General features: G+C 40.9%; 3 protein-coding genes across 3 annotated transcripts; all 3 read right to left on the bottom strand.

Moving 5' to 3' along the window:
* Positions 1-1,410: 1,410 nt before the first annotated feature.
* On the bottom strand, positions 1,411-7,186 carry LOC120426326 (phosphate carrier protein, mitochondrial-like). The gene is made up of 4 exons (XM_039591086.2): positions 7,024-7,186; positions 2,439-2,865; positions 1,933-2,273; positions 1,411-1,866 (listed from the first exon to the last, which is right to left on the bottom strand). Exons 2-4 carry the CDS (start codon positions 2,817-2,819, stop codon positions 1,521-1,523), a joined length of 1,068 nt encoding a protein of 355 aa, XP_039447020.1. The 5' UTR covers positions 2,820-2,865; positions 7,024-7,186; the 3' UTR covers positions 1,411-1,520.
* Positions 7,187-7,496: 310 nt separating this feature from the next.
* Positions 7,497-16,349, bottom strand: LOC120426327 (phosphate carrier protein, mitochondrial-like). The gene is made up of 4 exons (XM_039591087.2): positions 16,191-16,349; positions 14,807-15,241; positions 8,118-8,458; positions 7,497-8,054 (listed from the first exon to the last, which is right to left on the bottom strand). The coding sequence occupies exons 2-4, from the start codon at positions 15,179-15,181 to the stop codon at positions 7,709-7,711; spliced, it is 1,062 nt and encodes a 353-aa protein (XP_039447021.1). The 5' UTR covers positions 15,182-15,241; positions 16,191-16,349; the 3' UTR covers positions 7,497-7,708.
* Positions 16,350-18,745: 2,396 nt separating this feature from the next.
* LOC120426338 (sodium-independent sulfate anion transporter) lies at positions 18,746-21,098 on the bottom strand. The gene is made up of 3 exons (XM_039591100.2): positions 20,321-21,098; positions 19,299-20,238; positions 18,746-19,240 (listed from the first exon to the last, which is right to left on the bottom strand). Exons 1-3 carry the CDS (start codon positions 20,909-20,911, stop codon positions 18,948-18,950), a joined length of 1,824 nt encoding a protein of 607 aa, XP_039447034.1. The 5' UTR covers positions 20,912-21,098; the 3' UTR covers positions 18,746-18,947.
* Between the last annotated feature and the right edge of the window lie 935 nt (positions 21,099-22,033).

The raw sequence follows: 22,033 nt of genomic DNA, 5'->3' as shown, positions 1-22,033 counted from the left end.
GCCGACTCCGGCTCCGACTCCGACTCCAGCTGTTCGTGTTTTGACGACTCCGACTCCGACTCCGACTCCAGGTCCCCAAAAAGACCCGACTCCACCGACTCCGGCTCCGACTCCGACTCCGACTCCACAGCCCTGGCTGGGACATCGGCATTAGAAAATTGAGGGGTGTTCGAGTGAGACTTAGAAAAATTCAATATTTATATTTCATAAGCCGCTGTATCTTAGCGATCTCAGAAACCTGAGTTCCAATCTTCAATGTATCTTAGACAATTTTATAGCAAATTTTCTGAACTATTCCAAAAAAATATTTTCAGAAATGGTCACTCATGGTCACTATTTTAAAAATCGAAAAACTGCAAATATTTCACTGAAATCAAACTTTCGATGCTAATTAATAAATCGTTAAGATTTTTTACGTGTACCTATTTTTTCAAAACAGTCCTCATCCATACCTACAGCTTTGCCGAAGACCCCCAATTGAAATTCCTTAAAAATTAACCGATTTTCGAATATTTACGTACCATTTTTGTATGGGCACCTGCCAATATTGTATGGGTGCACCAATGACACAAAATGGCTTCATTGGCCATACAAATGAAATCCATTTGCATTTCCGGTTTTGATAGAGAATTGCTCAAATCATATAGAATTTAAATTCGATGGAGACGCGTGCTCGTTAAAATTAAAATAACGACTTTGAAATATTTCATTATACTTATGCCCATCCATGAAATGTTTCAAATTAGCATTGCCTACTTTTAGGAGTTTTTATTTGAATTTCTCGACAACAAATCAAATTGATTGATTTGATTCAATAAAAGTTAGGATAGGGCTATTGAAACCCTGACAAATTTAAAACCATTAATTTATGAATGGAGTTGGTTTATGCTTTGGAGAATTGGTTGGTGGATAAATAAGTCATTTATGACAAAAAGCAACGATTTTGTATTTTTATCGGAATCGATATTTTTTTTAAATTTCATCAAGTCAGTGATAAATACTTCTTGAAAGCAGCCTTCTTGAAATAAAACGAAGTTTTTTTTGTTTCGGTCCTTCCAAGAAAAACCACATTTATTTTCTATTAGTATGTACTTTTGTGTGCTATCCACGATAACAGAGTAGAATTATGCTAAACAAACAATACAACTCATCTCGGAAGTTTCCTCCAACCGTTGCGTTGGTTGATAGCGATAGCGATTCACCTACGAAAGATGCCGTACGGTTTCAAGTGCGCTTTTCGTGTGTGCTTGTGCAGTGCTTCTATGCTGGTCTTTTTTGTCCTCGTTCAAATACTGAATCGCGTACCCGATCTGGTTTATTTTTTTCTTCATTTCTTTTTCCAAGATTATTCGTATCCTATCATCTAAAACAATAGCACTCATCCGATTTCCGGTTCCAGTATTTTTGGTATTTTTATTTTGAGAATTTTGGTTTCACTTATAAATAAACTGTATGCATTTTTTTCAGATGAATATGTAAACTGAGACAGGATTAGAAGAAGCTAACCTAGGGGGTTCGCATTACTGCACTCCCAGCTTCTTCTTGAGCGACTCGGGCATCTCTGGCGGGGGTGGGCGCGGGATGTTCAGGGCGACCTTCACGCCGTCGTAGATGAACCACTGCAGGGCAGTCAGCGTACCGATCATGATAATACGGGGCATCAGACCGTTCCACATGCCCATGAAGCCGAGCTGCTTGGCCACATCGAGCGCACTGGATCCCTTGGCCTGGTTCAGCTTGGACACGACCACATCGGCCGGGTGGGACACGATGGCGCAGAACACTCCGGCAATGTAACCGGCGGCGAAGGTTACCAGCAGCTGCTCACCCTTGGAGCACTGATCGCGAGGCTTCGGCACAACATAACTGAAAAAAGGAGGTACAATGTTTAAAACACCTCAACAGTGAGCTACTTCTGCCGCAGAAACTTACGCGTAGAGCAGCTCGACAGTCTTCTCAAAGCAGGCGAACTTCATCATGGTGTACGGAATCTGGCGACACCACAGCGGAACCAGACCCTTGTAGAACGCCATAATACCCTCATCGCCCATCATCTTGGGGAAGGCCTCGCGCAGTGTTCCAGCGAATCCGGGCATGGTCTGGATCTTGACCTTGGCGGCCTCCATCGGAGACAGCGCAATATCGGCGAAGAACTCGGCCGAAGCGGACGCGGCCAGGTACAACCACGTGCGGTACAGGTAGGCATTCTCCTCGCCCAGCATGTTGGCGTACTGCACCTTGAACACCTCGTACAGGCCGAACTTGAAGGCACCCTGTGGAACATGGAAGAAGCGGTTAGCAATAATATGATGGCAATTAGTCCAAAGCGCCAGCAACTGTCGCACGAAGCCAACCAACTGATAAGCGTTCCTTATCAAGATTAACCAGTGCGAGCAGAAGCCGCACAAAAATCTCATCTCAACCGAAGGAATCCTTACCTGTGCCGAGTAGCCGAAGAAGGTCGGGGCCCATCCCTTGACCAGACCCTTGGCGCCCTCCTCCGCCACCGAAATCTTGAAGCCGTGGAACAGGTTCTTGTACTTGGCCTGGTCGACCTGCAGCCGGCACTTGACCAGATCGAGCGGCACGACGAAGGTGTGCGTGGATCCGCACGAGATGATACCGCCGAGGCCGCACAGCAGGAAGAACTTGGTCGATCCGAACTCGACCTCATCGGAGGCAGCGGCGGCCAGCGAGCGACCGGCCACTAGCTGCTTGGTGGAGCTGCCGTCGGCGGGAGTCGCGGCATCGCAGGACGCCCGCGAGAAGGGCGTCTTGAAGGGGGAGTTGCGGGCGGCGTCCAACAGCGCGGAGAACATTTTCGACTCTTGGTATGTTTCGTCGGTTATTTCCAAACGACTCGAGCTGTGGGAATTTAATTGGTTCTGGTTTAATCATAAAACTATTACCAGCGGAACCCATTTCGATGAAGAAGCATAGTTCCGTATGTTCGATTGATATACCAAATTTCAAATGATTATTTTTCAAAAAATCACTGTTTTTCACCGTTTTTTGATATGTTACGTAAAACATCCTTAAAAAATCATAGAAAAATATTTTCAGCTGTGAGCTCTTTGGCTCCAGGACCTTCAAATCAGCAAACAAGGTTTTTATATAATCTGTAAGTATATTCAGCTATGTTTTTGAAATCTAGTAATATTATATGTACAGTTAAAACTCGCATAGTGCGCAGGCGTTACGCTTTGTATTTCTTCGATTACTCTAAAACGGCATAATATGTTTACAATCTTTTTAAAGCAATTTTTTCGTCTTGTTCCAATCTACAAATAGCTTAAAAAAGGTTGCAAAAATATTATGTCGTTTTAGAGTAATCGAAGAAATACAAAGCGTAACGCCTGCGCACTATGCGAGTTTTAACTGTAATATGTAATTTTACATATGGGACGGACTCGATTAGAGCGGCAGTAGACCCGTCAGACCAGATTTTAGAAAACATTTTCCTGATTAAGAATATGTTCGATTCAAAATATTCCATAGGTGAAAACTGCGTTTTTCAGAAAAAAAAAACGTGTTTTCCATACAAAATACCATAAGAGGAGACGCATGGTGGCTCAAGTGAATTTTTAAAATTTATTAATAAGCCTTAGGGTTTGTTCAAATATTACGTCCAGAGATTTGCGGGATTTAAGACCCCCCCCCCTCCCCCCTGTCACGCACTTTTCCTATACCTTCAACATAGGCTGTCACAAACCTCAGACCCCCCCCCCCTCCCCGTATTCATGGACGTTATTTTTGAACGAACCCTTATTACATATCGTATTTTGAAATGTTTTGCATTTCTTTTACTTTTAATTAGCATAAACTTAAAAAAAGATTCTGTTTTTCTTTTTTTTACATTTATTTAGTATTGGCGTGTCCATTACCCACGTTTCTTCCTGCCATTTAGATTCAGAATTATGTTGTTGTTTGAACACTCCGTGCTCAAACTTAACCCAATTCAAAGGATCATCTTTGCGGTAAACTTCACGCAGTAGGCCTGGCCGCCTCGCTGGCCGCTTTGACGTTTGCAGGGTGACCACCCAAGTCCCATTTTCAAATTCCCGGCTTTTTCCAGACTTTTCCAGAAAGCTCAAATAATAGGCATTTCTTATCTAAAGAATGATTTCAAACAAAAAACTCTCTATAAGAAAAATCAATATCAACCACCGATAAAAAATCTAAATTAATTTTAAAAAAATTCAGCTGTTGGCAATTTTTGTAAAGACAGAAACTGAACAACAACAAAAATTAAAAATGGAAATTCTTTATTATGATTCAAAGTAGAAACACAATCAATTAGTCCTTGAAAAAAAACGAAAGTTCAGCAACACTTATAACTTTCATGTTATTTTTTTTTTAATTTGGCAAACGTATAGTTTTGGATACTTCGTTTCAACTGGAAATGGCAAAAATTTTAAGATAACTGAATTTAAAATTGCATTCCTATTTTTCCCAGTTATTTTAAGCAAAATGTTTGAAGAGAAATTTTTTTTAAATAATTTTAGCAAGTACTCAAAATTTCCTGAATTATTTTTTTTGCTATTTTAATGTTTTCTTCATGTTTTCGAAACGTAAAAAAGTTTTTCAATTTTGAAATTTATTCGTTATTTAAGTTTTCCGAAAACTGAAAAATCAAGGTTTATCTATAAAAACTAATTTACCCATACTCACAAAAAATGTTCAAGGGCAGCATTTGAAAAAAATAAATTTGAAATTACTTATTGAATTTAGTTAAACAATTAAAAATATTTACAAAATAAAACCGTCGCCAAACTCAAGTTGGAATCATATATTCAATCTATGTGACAATATGCAATAGAATCATAACTCTAAGCTGGGCATTCGGCCCTATTTTTATTTTAGTTTTTCATAAACTGTACCTCTTGTTGATAAACAAAAAATAATAGATTAAATATTATGAAAATCTGTGTCAATATTTATTAAGCTTTTCCAAACTCAAATATATTGAAATAGTGAAAAGAACCTCAAATTTAAAGTAAGTTACTAAAGCAAAATGGAGTGAATTTAATTTGAAAATTGTACAAAATATTACAAAATTATTCAAAAAAATTAAAATTAATTTTCAAACAAGTATGCTTGGAATTCCTGACTATTCCCGACTTTTTGACAAAAAATCATAAATTCCCGATTTTTTCCCGATTTTGGCAGATTTTGGCAAATTCCCGACTTTCCCGATTTCCCGACTTGAGTGGCAATTTTTTGTTATGTGAAATTTTCCAAGAAATCCGATATAAATATTTTTGGACTCTTTGGTCAGACGCGGTCAAAAGTTTCTCATACAAACTAACCACCCTTCATTTGCGTCCAAGAATCGGTAATCGGTTGAAATGGCACGGAGTTATGATTAAAAAAAAAATCGAATGGAATTGCTGTATAAATCCCTTGTTTATTGATATTTTGTTTCCACCATACAGTGAGGTTTAAATTATGTATTGCTCCCGTTTTTTTTTATATCAAAATCATTCTTTTTAATGTTGAGATAAAGATTAATGTTTCAAAAGTAAAGACAACTTAAAAAAATAATAATGCATAATAATTTTGTTCTTGAATCCTCAAAATTCTCAAGAAGTCATCAGAGAAATCCAATCAAAAGATGATTACCAAACATTCTGAGCTTTTTCCATGAAACATCGAGTTGATTTATGTACAAGTGCCACGATTTTAGAGATTGTGTGGACCTAATTGGCTGAAATTTTATGTGAAGACTTCAAGACTCCCGTGAAGCCCAAATTGGAAATTATTGAAATTATGTTAAATCGGCCTTCATCATGCACACGGGACTAGTTTAATGGGTATCTACCAAAATTTTTAGCCAAGTAACTTAAAATTTATTTTATAAAAACTTGTAATTTCAAATGTTATTTTCCTTAAAACACAATTCTAAAAAGGTTAAGTGCGGGTTCAAACCAACATTTAAGAAACAACAAGGTTAAGTTAAGATTTTTGTTGCTGACCATTTCCAAGGGTTTTAGGCAACCAAAGTTGTGTTTGCTTGAATCAAAAATTATCCGGATACCCAAACCCACATTACTATCTATAAAGGTCTAGTTCAATCGTGAAATGTAAAAAGTTCTCCAAACGTTCTGTTTTGAATGATATCACAAATGAAGCAACCAATTTTCCTTTCATCATTGCATAATTCAAACCTGACGTCTTCGCCACCTCTAACTTGCTTACACAAGAGTCTCACCAGCGAGAGATGCTGAAGCCGCGCTACCAAGTGGAAGCACGAGAAAAGCGTGCGATTAAAAATAGTTCTATTCTGTCCGTCCTCAAAAACCAACGGAAAAACGAAAACAGCGCGCTCAACACAGTGTGTCAAACGCCTGCCAAACCGTTTCGCTTTCGACTCACTGTCAGCAGGTCGATGCTGACCTGACCTCGACGTCGGCAGGAACCCAATCGAACCCAAGGTTTTGAAACAATCGATCAAGTTCACGATCACGCGCACGCCCTAAAAATAAGTGCGCGGAATTCCGATCAAGGGTGGCGGTGGTGGGAAACCTTCACGACACACTCTCTTTCTTTCTGATAAGGACAGCTGACAGCTCGTCGGGATGACATTGACCACCATGTGTTACGTGTGCTCGCGATCGTAGCAAGCGTAGGGCCGCTTCCTTGACGGGAGTTGAATCGAATTTGATCTGTTGAAAAAATCCAGAGAATTCTAGATTAAATTTTCAAAACAACCTATCCCTCATGGGTTTCCTATGCAGATAGGACCTTTTGAAAATTTAATCTAGAATTCTTCCATTTTGCTTCTCCTGTCGGCCGCCTCGTCCCCTACTTCCGGTCCTTCCCAAGGGGCCTTTCCATTTTCTCCCGTTTTCCCGAGTATTATATAACCGAGTCGGAGCAGAAAATCGTATCGCTTGCAAACTGTCCCAACAATCACGGTGGACAGATAATACAACCTTTCCACCTAAATCGCCTAATCTCGCCCCCAACTAAACAATCAACTTGAAATTAACCCAAGATTTTCCGCCTCAAAACGGCCTTTACCTTTGCTCCTTTTCCTTTCCACGGGACACACACACACGCTCACACGCACTGTTGAATTTTCCTCACTCGACACCCGACCACCGGCAACGAGATGTTTCTGGCTAGAAGCTTACTGCGCGAGTGAACGCAACGAGGAGTGCAATTTTCCCACCCAACAAGAGATTCAAGCAGCTGGTGAGAGAGCAAAAAACGCCGAGAGCAGAGGGACTTCTGGGCGCACTTTTCGTAACGGCGAGAAGTTGTTTTGTAAAGAGTGGGCAGTAAACCAACTAGTTACTTCAAATAAGGAAAATTTTTACACCCACGTGAAAAGCACCGATCGATTTTCTTTTCTCTCGCGAGCGAAGCTTGACAGATGGATGCACTAAACGAAAGGACTGGGCTACTACGATGATTTTCCACCACATGGGATGCGCACACGGCGGGATTAGGGTGGTTCTCATTTCACTGTACAGAACAACGCACACGATCGCTTTTTCGTTTTACATCGTTATAAACATACAATTCCCGTACTTTATTTTCACTTTTGATCTTACTTGATGGTCACACGCGGTCTTGTCCGCACACGTTAATTTTACTATTACACACTGACCAGCGCGCACCATGCCGCGGGCCGGCTCGTTGGAATTTTGGTAAAACTTATTCGCTAATCACGGAATTTGCGTAACACTCCAGGACCCGCACTTTACTCAACGCCCAGCTTCTTCTTCAGCGACTCGGGCATCTCTGGCGGGGGTGGGCGCGGGATGGACAGGGCAACCTTCACGCCGTCGTAGATGAACCACTGCAGGGCGGTCAACGTACCGATCATAATGATACGCGGGGTCAAACCGTTCCACATTCCCATGAAGCCGAGCTTCTTGGCCACATCGATCGCGCTCGATCCCTTGGCCTGGTTCAGCTTGGACACGACCACATCGGCCGGGTGCGAAACCACGGCGCAGAACACTCCGGCAATGTAGCCGGCGGCGAACGTCACCACCAGCTGTTCGCCCTTGGTGCAGTCGGAACGTGGCTTCGGTACGACGTGCCTGCAAAAAAAATCACACATTACCATCTCCAAAATCTCCCCAAAACCCCCCACTCAAACTTACTTGTACAGCAGCTCGACGGTCTTCTCGAAGCAAGCGAACTTCATCATGGTGTACGGAATCTGGCGGCACCACAGCGGCACCAGACCCTTGTAGAACGCCGTAATGCCCTCCTCGCCCATCATCTTGGGGAAGGCCTCGCGCATCGTGCCGGCGAATCCGGGCATGGTCTGGATCTTGACCTTGGCGGCCTCCAGCGGGGACAGCGCAATGTCGGCGAAGAACTCGGCCGAGGCGGACGCGGCCAGGTACACCCAGGTGCGGTACAGGTACGCGTTCTCCTCGCCCAGCATGTTGGCGTACTGGATTTTGAACACCTCATACAGACCGAACTTGAAGGCACCCTGGAAGAATCGAAAAGGTATGTGTTAAATATTTGTAGAAAGGACAGTAACACCTGAAAAGAATCTCTATGGCATTTCGAACTGAAATTAGAGTGTTATTTCATAATAAGCCCTTTTTGAAATTTTAGTCTTGATTCCAATATTTTTTTCGATAATATATTTTTTTTCATTTCATTTAATTTTTTATCTTTGAAGATATTGTTGAGAAATTGTAAAGTAAAAAAAGAAAATCTTTCCCAGTTCCTGAGGGGAACACCCTTGAAGAGTATTGGGCCGGCATTTACAAAGCGGATTCAGTGGCAGTTTCAATCTCAACTCAATGTTAACATGTTAAGGTTAATGTTAACATTCCATAGGTCGCCTCCCTAAGGTGTCGTTGATAAGGTCCAGTTTGTGACGATATATCGTATACACTACCTTCCCTTTACTAAGCAATCGAATCCAGAAGAGAAAAGATCACCAGTTGTGTTGGTCCGAGCCGGGATTTAAACCCCGATCTACCGCTTACGAGGCGGAAGCGTTACCACTGGGCTACGTGGCTCGGTTGTTGAGAAATTGGCATCAGAAAATGTTTTTTTTTTGAGTTTTAAAATATAGGCTGTGTTGCGTCGAGAATCACGAGTCTGTTTATCTCTGGAGGCTAAGTGGTTATAAAACCTTAGCAACCAGCTATTAGTACTAGATTCATTTGCCAACTGTGAAGAAATGTATTAGAACAACCAGGGTAGGTAAACCATCACCATCGCACTATCATTGATGCATATTTCGGTGCGTTCCTCGTCTCTTAAAATTTCTCTTCTCTTTCGCAGCCGAGTGATGGTCGGCTTGCTATCGCGAATATCGAAAGCCCAACGAACCGACGAGAAATACCGTATCGCTGGCTCCGATGGAACTATCGTTCCAACCGGAGAGACACGCACACGAAATTGCTGTATACATACACTGGAGCTCACGCACACAAATGAACTCATTTCTACAGCGCTTACGGGCGAGAGAATTTCACGATTGCTCTTTCTCTTGCTTTTTGAGCGAGGGGACTGGCCGTGTGAGAGATTTTTTTCCGTCGTACGCATCGGTTTGTTCGTGGCTCGCTATTTCATCGGCGTCGTTTTCGCTTCGCTCTCTTGATGCAGTTTTGGGAGAACGCCAAAAATTTCATGATTTGAGCGAGGGACGATATTTAAAAGCCCTCGCCATCGGCGAGGAAACGAGAAAATACCATCCCTGAGAACAACACAAAGTAACCGAAAAAGAAGAAAACTAAAAGATGATCCGGGAAGCCGAGGCCAATTGAGATTTATTAAAAGGCAGTTTAAAACTGAATAATTGTAAGTTTACCAAACAAATTGAATTGCCCAAATCTAATAAAATAAACATAGTTTTAGCTGATCTACCACAACAATTGGAGTTTGATCTGCTCAAAGAAATTCAGCCCAATTACGCCTTCTCAAATCTCAACAGGCTGATTAGGTGATCGTGGTGGTTATTGCATTCGATCGTAATTTCTCGACTCAAGATCGAGATTTCTCGATCGTAATTTATCAATGGTAGTTGTAATTTGTCGATAGTAGATTGAGATCATTCGATCGTAATTTCTCGAAAATTATCAATGACAAATTACGACTGACGATCGAGAAAATCTCGAAATCTAGAGTTTTTTTTTGAAAAGGTCCTATAAACTATTGTCTTTCATATGTTTATAAGACCTATTCAAAAAAAACTCTAGATGTGTTTTAAAAAATTCAAGTATTCAAAAAATTCCAAAAATTCCCAAATCATCAACATTGTTAGAAGTTTAAATATTTTTTTGAAATTTAAAAAAATCAAAATTTTAAAAATTTTAGAAAATTAAAAAAAATCTAAACATTTAAAGAATTTTAAAAATTACAAAGATTTAAAAACATTTTGGTAATATTTGTTCTTGACTTTTTAGAGGTTCTACTTCAATTTCCTTTAAAATTTTTGAATTAAGAAAAATATTTGTTTTTTAATTTCTTAAAGCTTTAAAATTTTTTTTTCAAGATATAATTTATTCAATTCTTAAAAAAATAATTTTTTATTTGTTTTTTAATTATTAATTTAAAAAAAATTAGAGCTTTGTAAGTTTTTGTAATTTTTGAAATTTTGTGGGACTGTACATTAGGGTGACAAGAAAAATTGAAAATTTCGGAAAATCGCAAGAGATACTTCCTGGATCGATTCTTTAGGCAAAAACAAGTAACTGTGCCAATTTTGAGCCAAATCGGTTAAGGCTAAGGGGTCGCTTTTCATCGTTGAAGTTTATATGGGGAAAATCGCAAAAATGTATGGGGAAAAACATCGCTTCAGGATTTTTGCAGCAGGTGGCGCAGGTCTCGCCCAAAATTGTCCAAGTGTGAGATTCTTGTAGGAAATTTAATTACCTACAACTTTGTAGAAGGGTGCAAGACGATCCGAGTTGATCCTGATGAGTTATTAGCAATGCGATGAAAAGAAATCGGCTTATAGGGGCAGGGGGGGCAGAATGGCCCGCCTAAGTAAAATGCGCCAAAAACCATAGAAAAACATGAAAACTTATGAATTCAGTGTAGTAGGCTTATGCTTTGGGATGTTCCCTTCAATGTTCTATACTTGGTTGATGAAAATTTTTAGCTTAAAACTATTTTTGAGCCACTTTAAAAAAAATGTTTTTTCGATTACTTTTCCAGGGTGCGGGGCAGAATGGGCCACCTTAGAAAACGAGCCATTTCGTCTAATACAACGTTGAAGGGAGATAAGAAATGACTTAAAGTACCTTTCTAACATAGTTTCCATGAAGTTAGACCACTTTTATAAAAATAGTCACTTACCAAAACAAACATTTTTGAAAATAGTGTTAATATGTTGAAATAAGACACTATTTTAACAAATAAGCGTCAAAACAACTGAAAAATCAACTATTGTTGCATTAAAGGTGATTTGTGAAGCTACCAGGAGTGAAATATCCATTTAATCCAAATTTCATTACTTTTGATTGTTTTTAAAAGGCAGGATAAGGGTGGTCCATTCTGCCCCCAAGTGGATTTTAATTTAACACTTCCACCACCAAGCCTCTAAATGATTTGAAGGTTCCGTTGTTGTTTGTATACCTTGGTAGTTACATCTAGTAACGTTATAAGCATTGAGCAAACTTTTTCAAACAATCCAACTTTTCAGAAAGCTTATTTAAAAACCTCGAAATAAACAACATTTGCGTGGTTTTTCAATAAATTTACATTTTTGCTCATAATTCGAAAAATACAATGAATTCAAACGTCGTTTTCGGTGTGGTGATGTTATTTGACGTCCTTTATAAGACCCTTGCCTTACAATTGGTCTAAATCCATTCTAAAGCCCAAAACCAAGGGTGGCCCATTCTGCCCCCCTGGTCCATTCTGCCCCCCCTGCCCCTATACTTTTTTTTTTTTTTTTTTTGGGAGGGTGATCCAGCCGCACATCGTTGATGTCGAAACCTCTAAACTGGGCCCTCGTCCTGTCACGTCCTTCAGTAGTCTTGTCGTACATTACAACTAGAACCAGATCTGCCAATGAATTAGTACACTTCGACCAAATAAACACTGACGCTGTATGGATCTGACTCTAGAATAAATGCACAGTTGTGTGTTATTCATAAGTCCAACTTATTCAATTATTCATATAAGTCCAAATCTAGAGTTTTTTTTGATTAGGTCCTATAAACATATGAAAGACTATAGCTTATTGGTCCTTTTCAAAAACAACTCTGGAAATATTCATTTGCGGATAACTACCTAACTTGAATTGAATACAAGATTTAAAGCAAGCTATCCGAAAGCTACTTTTATCTCAAATCCCCGACATTTTAATTATTAACAAAAAAAAAAAAAACGTTTCTTTTAAAACCTGTCTGGCTTCTTTTAAAAAACAAAAAAAAAATAACAGTTGATATTTTACAAGTCGTGAATTGAAAAAGAGACGACCATTTGTTCGTCAGAATTCCAGTAGATCCTCGATTCGCAACAATGGTCGATACAATCATAATCCGACAACCGTTGGTTCAACAGATCAACGAATTTAGTCCGATATCATTTCACTATTGATTGATCGAGACTCTATGGAAATTTTGACAAATCAGAATGGTTTTTATGCTACTTGAATGAAAATCACCGATTCTGATAGAATTACTAAATTCACTGTTACTAATTTTGTCCCTAAATAACTAAAGGCAAAGTATTAAAAGTTGATATTTATGGTTAAAATCCTAAATTCTACAAAAACTAAATTTTTTAAAACCCGCATCCTAACCTGACACCCACATTAAGATAGGGAAAAATCACATATGTAGCAGTTCATTGTACAAATGTGATATTTCCACTATCGGAGAACCTCCTTGTCTCGATGACAGCTTACCGGCCATCGATTAAGCCCTGAGACTGCGCCATAGTGGGTTCTCGTAGCATGAAGTGGTGTCCATGTGTAAAAATGGAAGCTTCAGCAATATACTGAGCACTTCGATTTTAATTCCACATCGAATCAAATCATACTCTTTGCCAAACAAGCATCAAACCTATGACACTCATTATGACAAAGCCCAGGGAAAATCATATTTAAGATGTTCAAGCTTTATTTGTACGTTTAATGTACCATCACTAAAGTAGCTGATATAGTTTTAAAGAAAAAAATCAATGTTTATATTTAGTTAACTAAGTTTATATGCTTTTTAACAAAATATATTTAAATTTTAGGTAAAATTGTTAAAAAGTCGTAATTTTGCCTGAATTTTTTTTAAACTCGTTTTGTGTATAAAATTATCGATTTTTATTGCATTTTATACTGAATTCGAAGCACGAATCACAAGTTTTCACATTTTACATGAAATTTGTTCAACTGAAATTGCCTATAAATATGGAGATTTTTTTAAATTGTGTTTCAAAAACACATATGTTTAATATTTATAAACTTATTTAACCTTCTCCTAGTGGAAAATTGTCCAATGAATCCGAAAATGCACTCCGTTTAACGATTCAAAATCAGGTTCATTGAGAAAATCATGACACTTTGAGAAGTTCAAAATAATGACTTTCATCAACATTTTCTTAACTATAGTTAACTAACTTTTTAAACTTTTCAAAATTTTATGAAAGTTCTTCTTGAGGTACTTTGAACATTTCTCTACCACGATCAGTATGATTTTAAACCATTCCGTACGTATTTTAATTGTAGTCTTCATTTTGCGGAAAAATCTCGAACCTATCAAAGTCACCCCCGTACTTGCCGAAGGCACCAAATCGATCAGAAAATTCCTTCAAAAGATACAGATAATCGTTTTTTACAAATCATTTATGTATGGACGGCTGTCAAAATTGTATGGAGTTTTATATGGGTGAACCAATGACACAAAATTCTTCGGGTCTCCTACGAAAGGCCGAATCTCAAAAGGCCGAATCCCGAAAGGCCGAAATTCAAAAAGCCGAATTACTCGAAAGGCAAATTTCTCATCAGGCCGAATGCCAAAAGGCCGAATGCTCAAAAGGTCAAATCTCATAAGGCAATCCGCGCCCAAAAAAGCTCTATTTGAAAAATGCGATATCTTGGCAGCATAAATCGTAAAAATTCTATCCAGGACCCATTATGGATGAAATTGGATGTAGAATCAATGCAGGCGGGTGGGCAAATGAAAACTGGGGTTGGCGATTGTCCACGCTCCCTACAAAAAAGTTTATTTTTTGTATGGACAATTGCCCATGAAGGTGGGGGGAGGAGGGTTGAGATTAAAAAAAAGTGGCCACGTAGTTTATGGATGGTTCCTAAACTAAGAACAAGGAAAAACCATTGCTATAAAGTACAAGTTTTTTTGTACTTCATTAAAATTTCAAATTATTTCGGAATTATACTAATAATATGAAACACAAACAGTAATTTTCTCAACTCAAATAAATAACGGTATGTAACACAACTACGCCCGAGTTATATAAAATCGTTCCGGGGTTCGTTCTCCACCCACATTTTCACACTCAATTACGTCATCGTTTGGCACAATTATTCGATACAATGAAAAAAAGCAACAGAATTAGCACGCGCCAAGCCGCTAGCTTTTCAAGGGCAGTTCAATCTAGTATACAGAGAGTAGTATACTATCTCCAGCAGCAAGGTGCTCTCACAAATACCAGCATAAAACGTTGCGAAACGTGACTGTGTGTAGAGTTGGAACGAAGAACTTCGCATCATTAGCGAAGCGCTATCTTTTCTCGATAACTGACGAGGCTGCACGATTATCATCGTCATGTGATTGTTCAAAAATGCCAAAAATCAGCTCATCAGCTGACATTACGCGAAATGCATTCCCCACCCAAGTCACGTGACCGCACTCACCTGTGCCGAGTATCCGAAGAAGGTCGGGGCCCATCCCTTGGCCAGACCGCGAGCGCCCTCCTCGGCGATGGTGACCTTGAAGCCGTGGAACAGGTTCTTGTACTTGGCTTGGTCGACCTGCAGCCGGCACTTGACCAGATCGAGCGGCACGACGGCCGTGTGCGTAATACCACAGGACAGGATACCGCCGACGGCGCACAGGCCGAAGAATTCGTTCGAGCCGAACTCGACCTCCTTACTGGCGGCGGCGGCGATCGTGCGCGACGGCACCAGGCTCGTGGAACCGGCTTCCGTCGTCGTGGGCTCACATTGCACCTTGGTGAAGGGGGCCTTGAACGGGGAGTTGCGGGCGGCGTCCAGCAGGGCGGAGAACATCTTGTGGCCGGGGTTCTTGCTGTTGTTGTTGCTGCTGGTGATGGTTTACTCTCACACGAGCTGCAGGACACACCGTTGGATCGATAGTCGGAAAAGAGAGAAGTAAAATGCAGAATTGCATGAGTAAAAGGATACAATTTGGCAAATGGCCAGCGTTGTGTAACTGACATAGTTTGTTATAAATCTGTTACTTTTGAAAACCAACGAAAATTTTAAAATTCAGCGACTCTATTCTACGGTAATCTAGCTAAACCAAAAAGCTGAATGTCTGTGTTGGTGTCCGTGACGGCCTGTCCTCGATAAGATAAGCGTTTTCCAGTCCCGGGCTCAAATCTTTGTTGAAAGCTGTGTGATTACATAAAACAAAAGCCCTGGCACGGGAACCGATCTTGAGGCATCCATTTTACGCCGCAAAGTTCCCACCGTAATCGGCTTAAACCTGTTCGCGTTTTCGCAAATTAGCATGTACCCGTTGACCACGTGGCAAATACGCGATAAATAGAGCAAAGTATTGTTCAAAAGGACCAGACTATTGATTATCGATTCTGGAACAGCGTTTGTTACGTAATTCTACAGCACTGTTCAACAAGGCCATCTCTCCATGGAGCCAATTCCAGACTCTACACAGTAGCCCCACGTCAAGCAAAATTTCGTACTGGGTCGCTTCTAGATTCCTCCATTGCAAATGAGTGGCGTTCACGTTTTCGTTTTGCGAAATCTTGTTTCATTTAAAACTTCTTGTTTTGTTCAAACTTTTGAATAGGTAGGTATGAAAAATTGGAGATGTTACAATGAGCTTTGTACTGTTATATGAAAATTACATAAAATTTATCGATTAGTTGCACTTTTGTCCGAAAACATGTCTTCAAGATTTGTACCAGTTTATGCCGAATTTACAACACTTTTTCACATTCAACCGTTTTCAACTAACAAAAACAACTTAAATCAATAAGTGTACACCACCTTGGCAAATTTAAACTTATTAAAACTAAAATTTTTCCGGAATTACCTGGAGCTGTGCGAAATGAGCTACGGGCACGAACGTACTGCGAGCGGAAAAGGACCGGTCTGCGCTGCTGAATCAACCACTTGCCCGCTAGGGGTCATCCACGAGTTACGTACTTGTTAAATTTCTTACAAGACCATCAAATTCATTCAAACAAGTTTAGATTAAAATCCAAAACCGGCAAAAAAGCACCAAGGGTTAGTTTTGAGAAAGTGTTACCTGATGCGTGGACGGCACCTTCGATGCGGCAAAAATATGACGATGGCGCGAGTGAAGAACCACTGAAATGAGAGACTGGAAGGAGGGCACTCACTTTTGTGGAACTCACTCACGCTGTCACTGGAATAAAATTGTCATTTTTGACGTTTTTTTTTAGAGAGAACGTTCATATATTACGCAAAGCAATAGTTGAAACAGTTCTTGAGTTTTTTTTTTAAAAGGACCAATAAACCATTGTCATTTATATGTATATAGGACCTAATCAAAAAAAAAACTCTGGAGTTGAAAAATTAAATTTAGCGCGCGTGTTGATTAATCCGGAAGGTCAACATTTATCCTCCCTCTTGCGCAGGAAAGCCTTCTCAATGGCTACGGAACCGGCAAAAACCATCCGGAAGGCCAAAATGCATCATCCCTCTTGGCGCAGTGAATCATCTCATCTTAAAAGAGCTAGGGGTACAGCATCTAACTCCATCGTGCCTCTAATGTTGACATATATCTTCACTTTGACGTCAGCTCATAAAAAGCGTTTTCAACTGAAATCGAGTAAAGGAGGCAAACAAACAAACTCGCTCTTTTTTGTATTTCTTGACTTTTTTTTGATAAGGTCCTATAAACAAATGTAAACATTGAGTGTATCCCGCTTACTCCGATCGACTTTGACATAAGGTGTGAAAGGGATACACTCAATGTTTACATTTGTTTATAGGACCTTATCAAAAAAAAGTCAAGATTTCAAGCAAAACATTGTAAAAGGTCCAAAATCAAAAAATTAAACAAACGGGATTTTTACTGCAAACGATGCATTTAGTCGAAAACTGTCGCTACATTTCGGGAAAAGTATAAAAAGTCGATTTTCATGTGAAAAAAAAAACAGTTTTGCAAGAGTCCAAAGCTAGGTCCAAAGTTTATCACATTTTGTTGGTTTGTAGTCACTTTGCATTAAATAACCAATATGGAAACTGATTTGTTTTGTTTTTAAATTTTGTTAGTTTGCCAAACTCGCAAACAAATCCAAATGTATGCAGGCTGACGTATCTGCAAACAAACAAAGCAGGCAAACTGTCAAAAAGTTTGTTTGTTTGTCATAGTCTAATACCTCCTTGATAAATAGTTCAATACGAAGTGAGCAAGCTAGTTTCTATAGACAGTTTTACAAAATAAGTTGTATAAATAGAGAAAATAAGCTAATTGGATGGAGTGAGGAACGAAGTACTTTACCTGCCAAACATACGAGAATATTTTCGAAATTTTTATATCTCGATTAACATGTTAAAGTTTTGGTGAAAAATAGCCGGCTCATCAAAACATTTGTTTTATTTAATTTGGGAGCAGTCAGCAATGTAGGGGAGAGTGGGGAGACTTGATCCCCGGGGACACTTGATCCCAAGCCTGTATCTCGTCAGCATGTGGGTAAAACAATTAACTTTGTTCTAGAAAGTTGTGCGAAATTGACGAAAAATTAATTGTAGAAAACAAAGAAAAAAATAAAAAAATGTTAGATTGAGTTACACACATTTTTCTAAAAAGTGCTGCAAAAAACTTCCAAGAGATCTTTTTTCTTGGTTTTGATAAGTATAGAAAACACTCAAAAATTGTTCAAAAAAATATGTTTTATACATGAATTGTTTGATAAACATATCAACTCCAAAACCCTTACGCATTCGACGTTAAATTTATCGTCATAATATTTTTACAATCAATTGTTTAAAAAAGTGCGTTTAGGGAGACTTGATCCCTGCATTTTTACAGTCACTGGAATCAGCCTCAAGATAAAATAATTGGGCTGGGTTTTTGTACATAGTTTCCTTTATTATAGTTGTACATAACTTACTTCAGTTTGAACCATTTTTCAAAAGTTTTGCAAACAAAAATTACCAGCTTTTGTAAACATGCTCAATTTTGGTCTGAAAAAGAAAATTTTAAGTTTTTAAATATTTTGCATGCTGAACTTGTTATATTTTGAACACAAACATACAGGTTTAATGTTAAATTGCTGTAACTTATAGAAAATTAAAAGTTTGGATGAATAAAAAACATTTTGCTTAAGATTTCTTCAAAATGTTGAAAGGGGGATCAAATTACCCCCAACATTTTGAAAATGCCAGTTTAAAATATTTTTTTAAAACGCTTGGCATGATTCGAAGAGTTTATCTGATGAAATACCCTTATCAGCCAAACATAGTTGAATGTTTAAGCTTTCAATTCATGCAAAAAGATCATAGTTTTGTGAGAAATTGACAGAGTTATGTGCGATACAAAAAAAGGGGATCAAGTCTCCCCACTCTCCCCTATAGAATGTTAAACAGGAATTTTTCGGAACAGTAACTCGAGATAAATTAGTAGGAAATACATACAATTGATATTTCTTGGGTCATTTAAACCTATCTTAGCAGCTAAATACGTACAAAAAGACAAATATACAGAGGAACATTCGATCATCCCAGGAGATACGTTGCAGAGAGAACACAGTTGCAATTGTACACTACACAGAAAAAATATAACAATTCTTACCGCAATCTTATTGCGCCACATGGCACGTTATTCCTCAATATCGACCGCTGTCGTCGGGGGACTCTCCTGCTCCGCACTGACCTGTGGCAACAGTGGCAGAACAACCTCCCGCAACTCGCCCTTCCGGCTTTCGCAGCTCAACTCGAGCAGCACCGCGTCCAGCTCTTCCTCGTTGCTCGCTACCAACAGCGAGCTCTTCAGCGTTTCGCGAAGCATTTTACGCACCTCGTTGGACGGTCCCAGCACCACCAGGGGAATCTTTTTGGTGTCCAGCTCCTTCCGGAGCGCTCCCAGGCCGGTCGCGGCCGTGTAGTCAAACTCTGGAAAAGGGGAGGTGGGATTAATTGATTGTTGAGGAATGTGTTTGGATTGGCTTACCGTTAACGGTTCGGCAGTCCAGCACAACCGGGATGTTGCCGTGGCTTTTGATGGCCTTTGAAATGCCATTCCGTACCCACTCGACCGCCGGGAAGTACAGCAAGCTGTGGCGTGGCCGAATAATAATGAAGGGAACTTCGGACGAGGTCGTCTCCAGCTCGGCACTGATGTGAGGACGAGCCGTTCTGTAGACTACAAACGCGAGGTCGGCTAGGACTCCGGCTAGCAGGCCCAGCTCGACTCCAATGATCAAGCTTAGGACGAAGGTGACCGCACCGGGAATCAACTCTCGTTTGTTACATTTCCAAAGTGGTCGAATGACTTCATACTCTATCATGAAGATGACCGCCGAAATGATGACCGCACTGAGCGCTGCCTTGGGAATGAACTGGAAGTATGGCGTTAGCAGTCCCAAAGCTAGCAGAACAAGCGCTCCGGTGTAGATTCCACCGATCGGCGTCTTTACACCACTAGCATGGTTGACGGCACTTCTGGAGAAGGATCCGGTCACCGGAATCGAGCTGAAGAATGATCCCACAATGTTGCTCAGCGACAACGCTACCAGTTCCTTGGTCGGGTTGATGCCACTTCCACCAAAGGCCTTCGAAATGGCCACATTTCCGAGCACGGCAATTACCGGCACCAGTGCGATGTTGATCCCAAGTTCCGAAACCATCCCGACGAAGCCGACCTCCGTGCTGGTGTTGTTAGGTCCGGGCAGTTGCGTGGAGAACGGTGGCACGTGGAATCCGGGGATGCCACTCTTGACGGTACCGGTCAGGATGAAAGGCCGCTCGCCCTTGGAGTCGTAATAGAAGGCGATAGAGCTGGTGACCAGTACGAGCAGGGCGTTACGGGCTGTTGCAAACAGCCACAGGGCGACGCCGAACGTTTTCCGACCCTTGCTGGCATCAGCGGGAGTTTTGATGTCCTTGAGTTTCTGGAAAGAAAGAAATGTTGTTTAATCAGGCCTTTCTTTAGCAGAGTTGCTCGGATGGCACAGCGGCGAATTGTCCACTTACCCTCATCGCCAACAGCACGGCAATCGACGCAAATCCGAGCACACTGTCCGAAACGCGAGCTTCGCCAAACTTTTCAATCACGGTTTTGATCGTTTCGGCAAACCCGGAACCAGATCCTCCGCGAATACCCAGCAGCGCCTTCAGCTGGGATGCTCCGATGATCAGTGCCGTGGCCGATGTGAACCCAACGGTTACCGGCAGTGAAATCAGGTCAACGAGGGCACCGAGTCGCAACACGGCCATCGCCAGCTCCACAATTCCGGACAGGAAGCACAGCAGGATGGCAAAGTGCGGTCCCGATTCACCACCATGCCCGGTGTGCCGACTGGTCATCAGTGCTAGCAGGGCGGTTGGTCCAATGGTAACTTCACGACAACCTCCAATCAACGCGTACATCAACCCACCAACGAACGCCGAGTACAACCCGTACTGGGGCTCCAATCCGGCTAGCGTAGCGTACGCCAACCCCTGCGGCAAAACCGTAAGTCCAACCGTAATCCCAGCAATCAAATCGGCCACCGCAAACCGTGCACTGTACCCGCGAAGCCATCGCACTCCCGGTATCACCTTTTCAGCCTGCGTTAGGCCCATCTTGGTTCGTCGTTTGCTTCCGTTGAGAAAAAGTCACTACACTCTGGTCGGTCTAGTTCTTCATAACACACACTAGAGTCGCGTGCTTGCGCCGGCCGGTTTCGCGCGACGACCTGTTGTACCCTACTCACGCGAGCGGACAACTCTCTTCTGAATGGACACGCTGCTACCTCGTCTGCAGATGTCGCTGAACCGTCGAGCTGGAAATACAGAGAGCTATTAACCGCGCCGCCAGCTATTCATGATAATTTTATACAAAACATTCTAAAATTGATTCCTTTTGCTGGCCTCTTCGGTTGGAAACCTGTTCCGTCCGTTGCAAGGAGCAGGTTTTTCCGAAGAAGAGTAGAAAACAGAACCAAGCGAGGGGCGGGACAATAGTAAGATATTAAATTATTTAATTAATTAACGGTAGGAATTAAATATATTAACGATTGTTTACGTTCAAAACAACGCCACCTCTTCTTACACTACATTGATTTGACAGTTTGACACCGCGCGTGTTTGTTGTTGTGTTTGGCGCAAAATTTGTGTCATCGAAGAGCGGTCGAGCAGGAAAGTACCAGCGCATGTCCAGGGCGGTAACCTGGACGTACTGGACGATATCGAAGCTGTCCCAGCCGGAAGATTTGTTGGAGAAGGCCATCGAGCGGCACATTGAGACCCACCTGGATGCTGCGTTTGTTGAAACGGATCCTCGACTCCAATTCTTCCCACGTCATTTCCCACAGATTTCTGGAAAAATGGTCCAGTTGGTTTGGTCTGGCTTCTCCGTCAACACTCCCGCCAAACAGCTGGGCATGTTTAATGCGACCTACCAGAAGTGGTTTCCCCTGATGTGTCCCTACCGTTGCAACCTCATCACCGCCGAGTCCTGGACGTTCGTTAGTCCCGTGATGACCTCCAGAAGCCAGATCATCGGTACTATCATAAGCCCGGCGGAAAAGCAATCGCCGGATGAACGAAATGAAGAGGAACGGAAGTTCGTGCTTGCCATTTCATTACGGCACATAACTTTTTTAGGATAGAGTGTGTCCCTTTCACACCTTATGTAAACTGTCATTTGAGTGAAAGGGATACACTATTGTTTACAAAAGTTATGTGTCCTTTTGAAATGTTAGG

Source organism: Culex pipiens, chromosome 3 (genome assembly GCF_016801865.2).
Source record: "Culex pipiens pallens isolate TS chromosome 3, TS_CPP_V2, whole genome shotgun sequence".
Classification (NCBI taxonomy): domain Eukaryota; kingdom Metazoa; phylum Arthropoda; class Insecta; order Diptera; family Culicidae; genus Culex; species Culex pipiens.
This window is presented reverse-complemented; position numbering and strand designations above follow the sequence as displayed.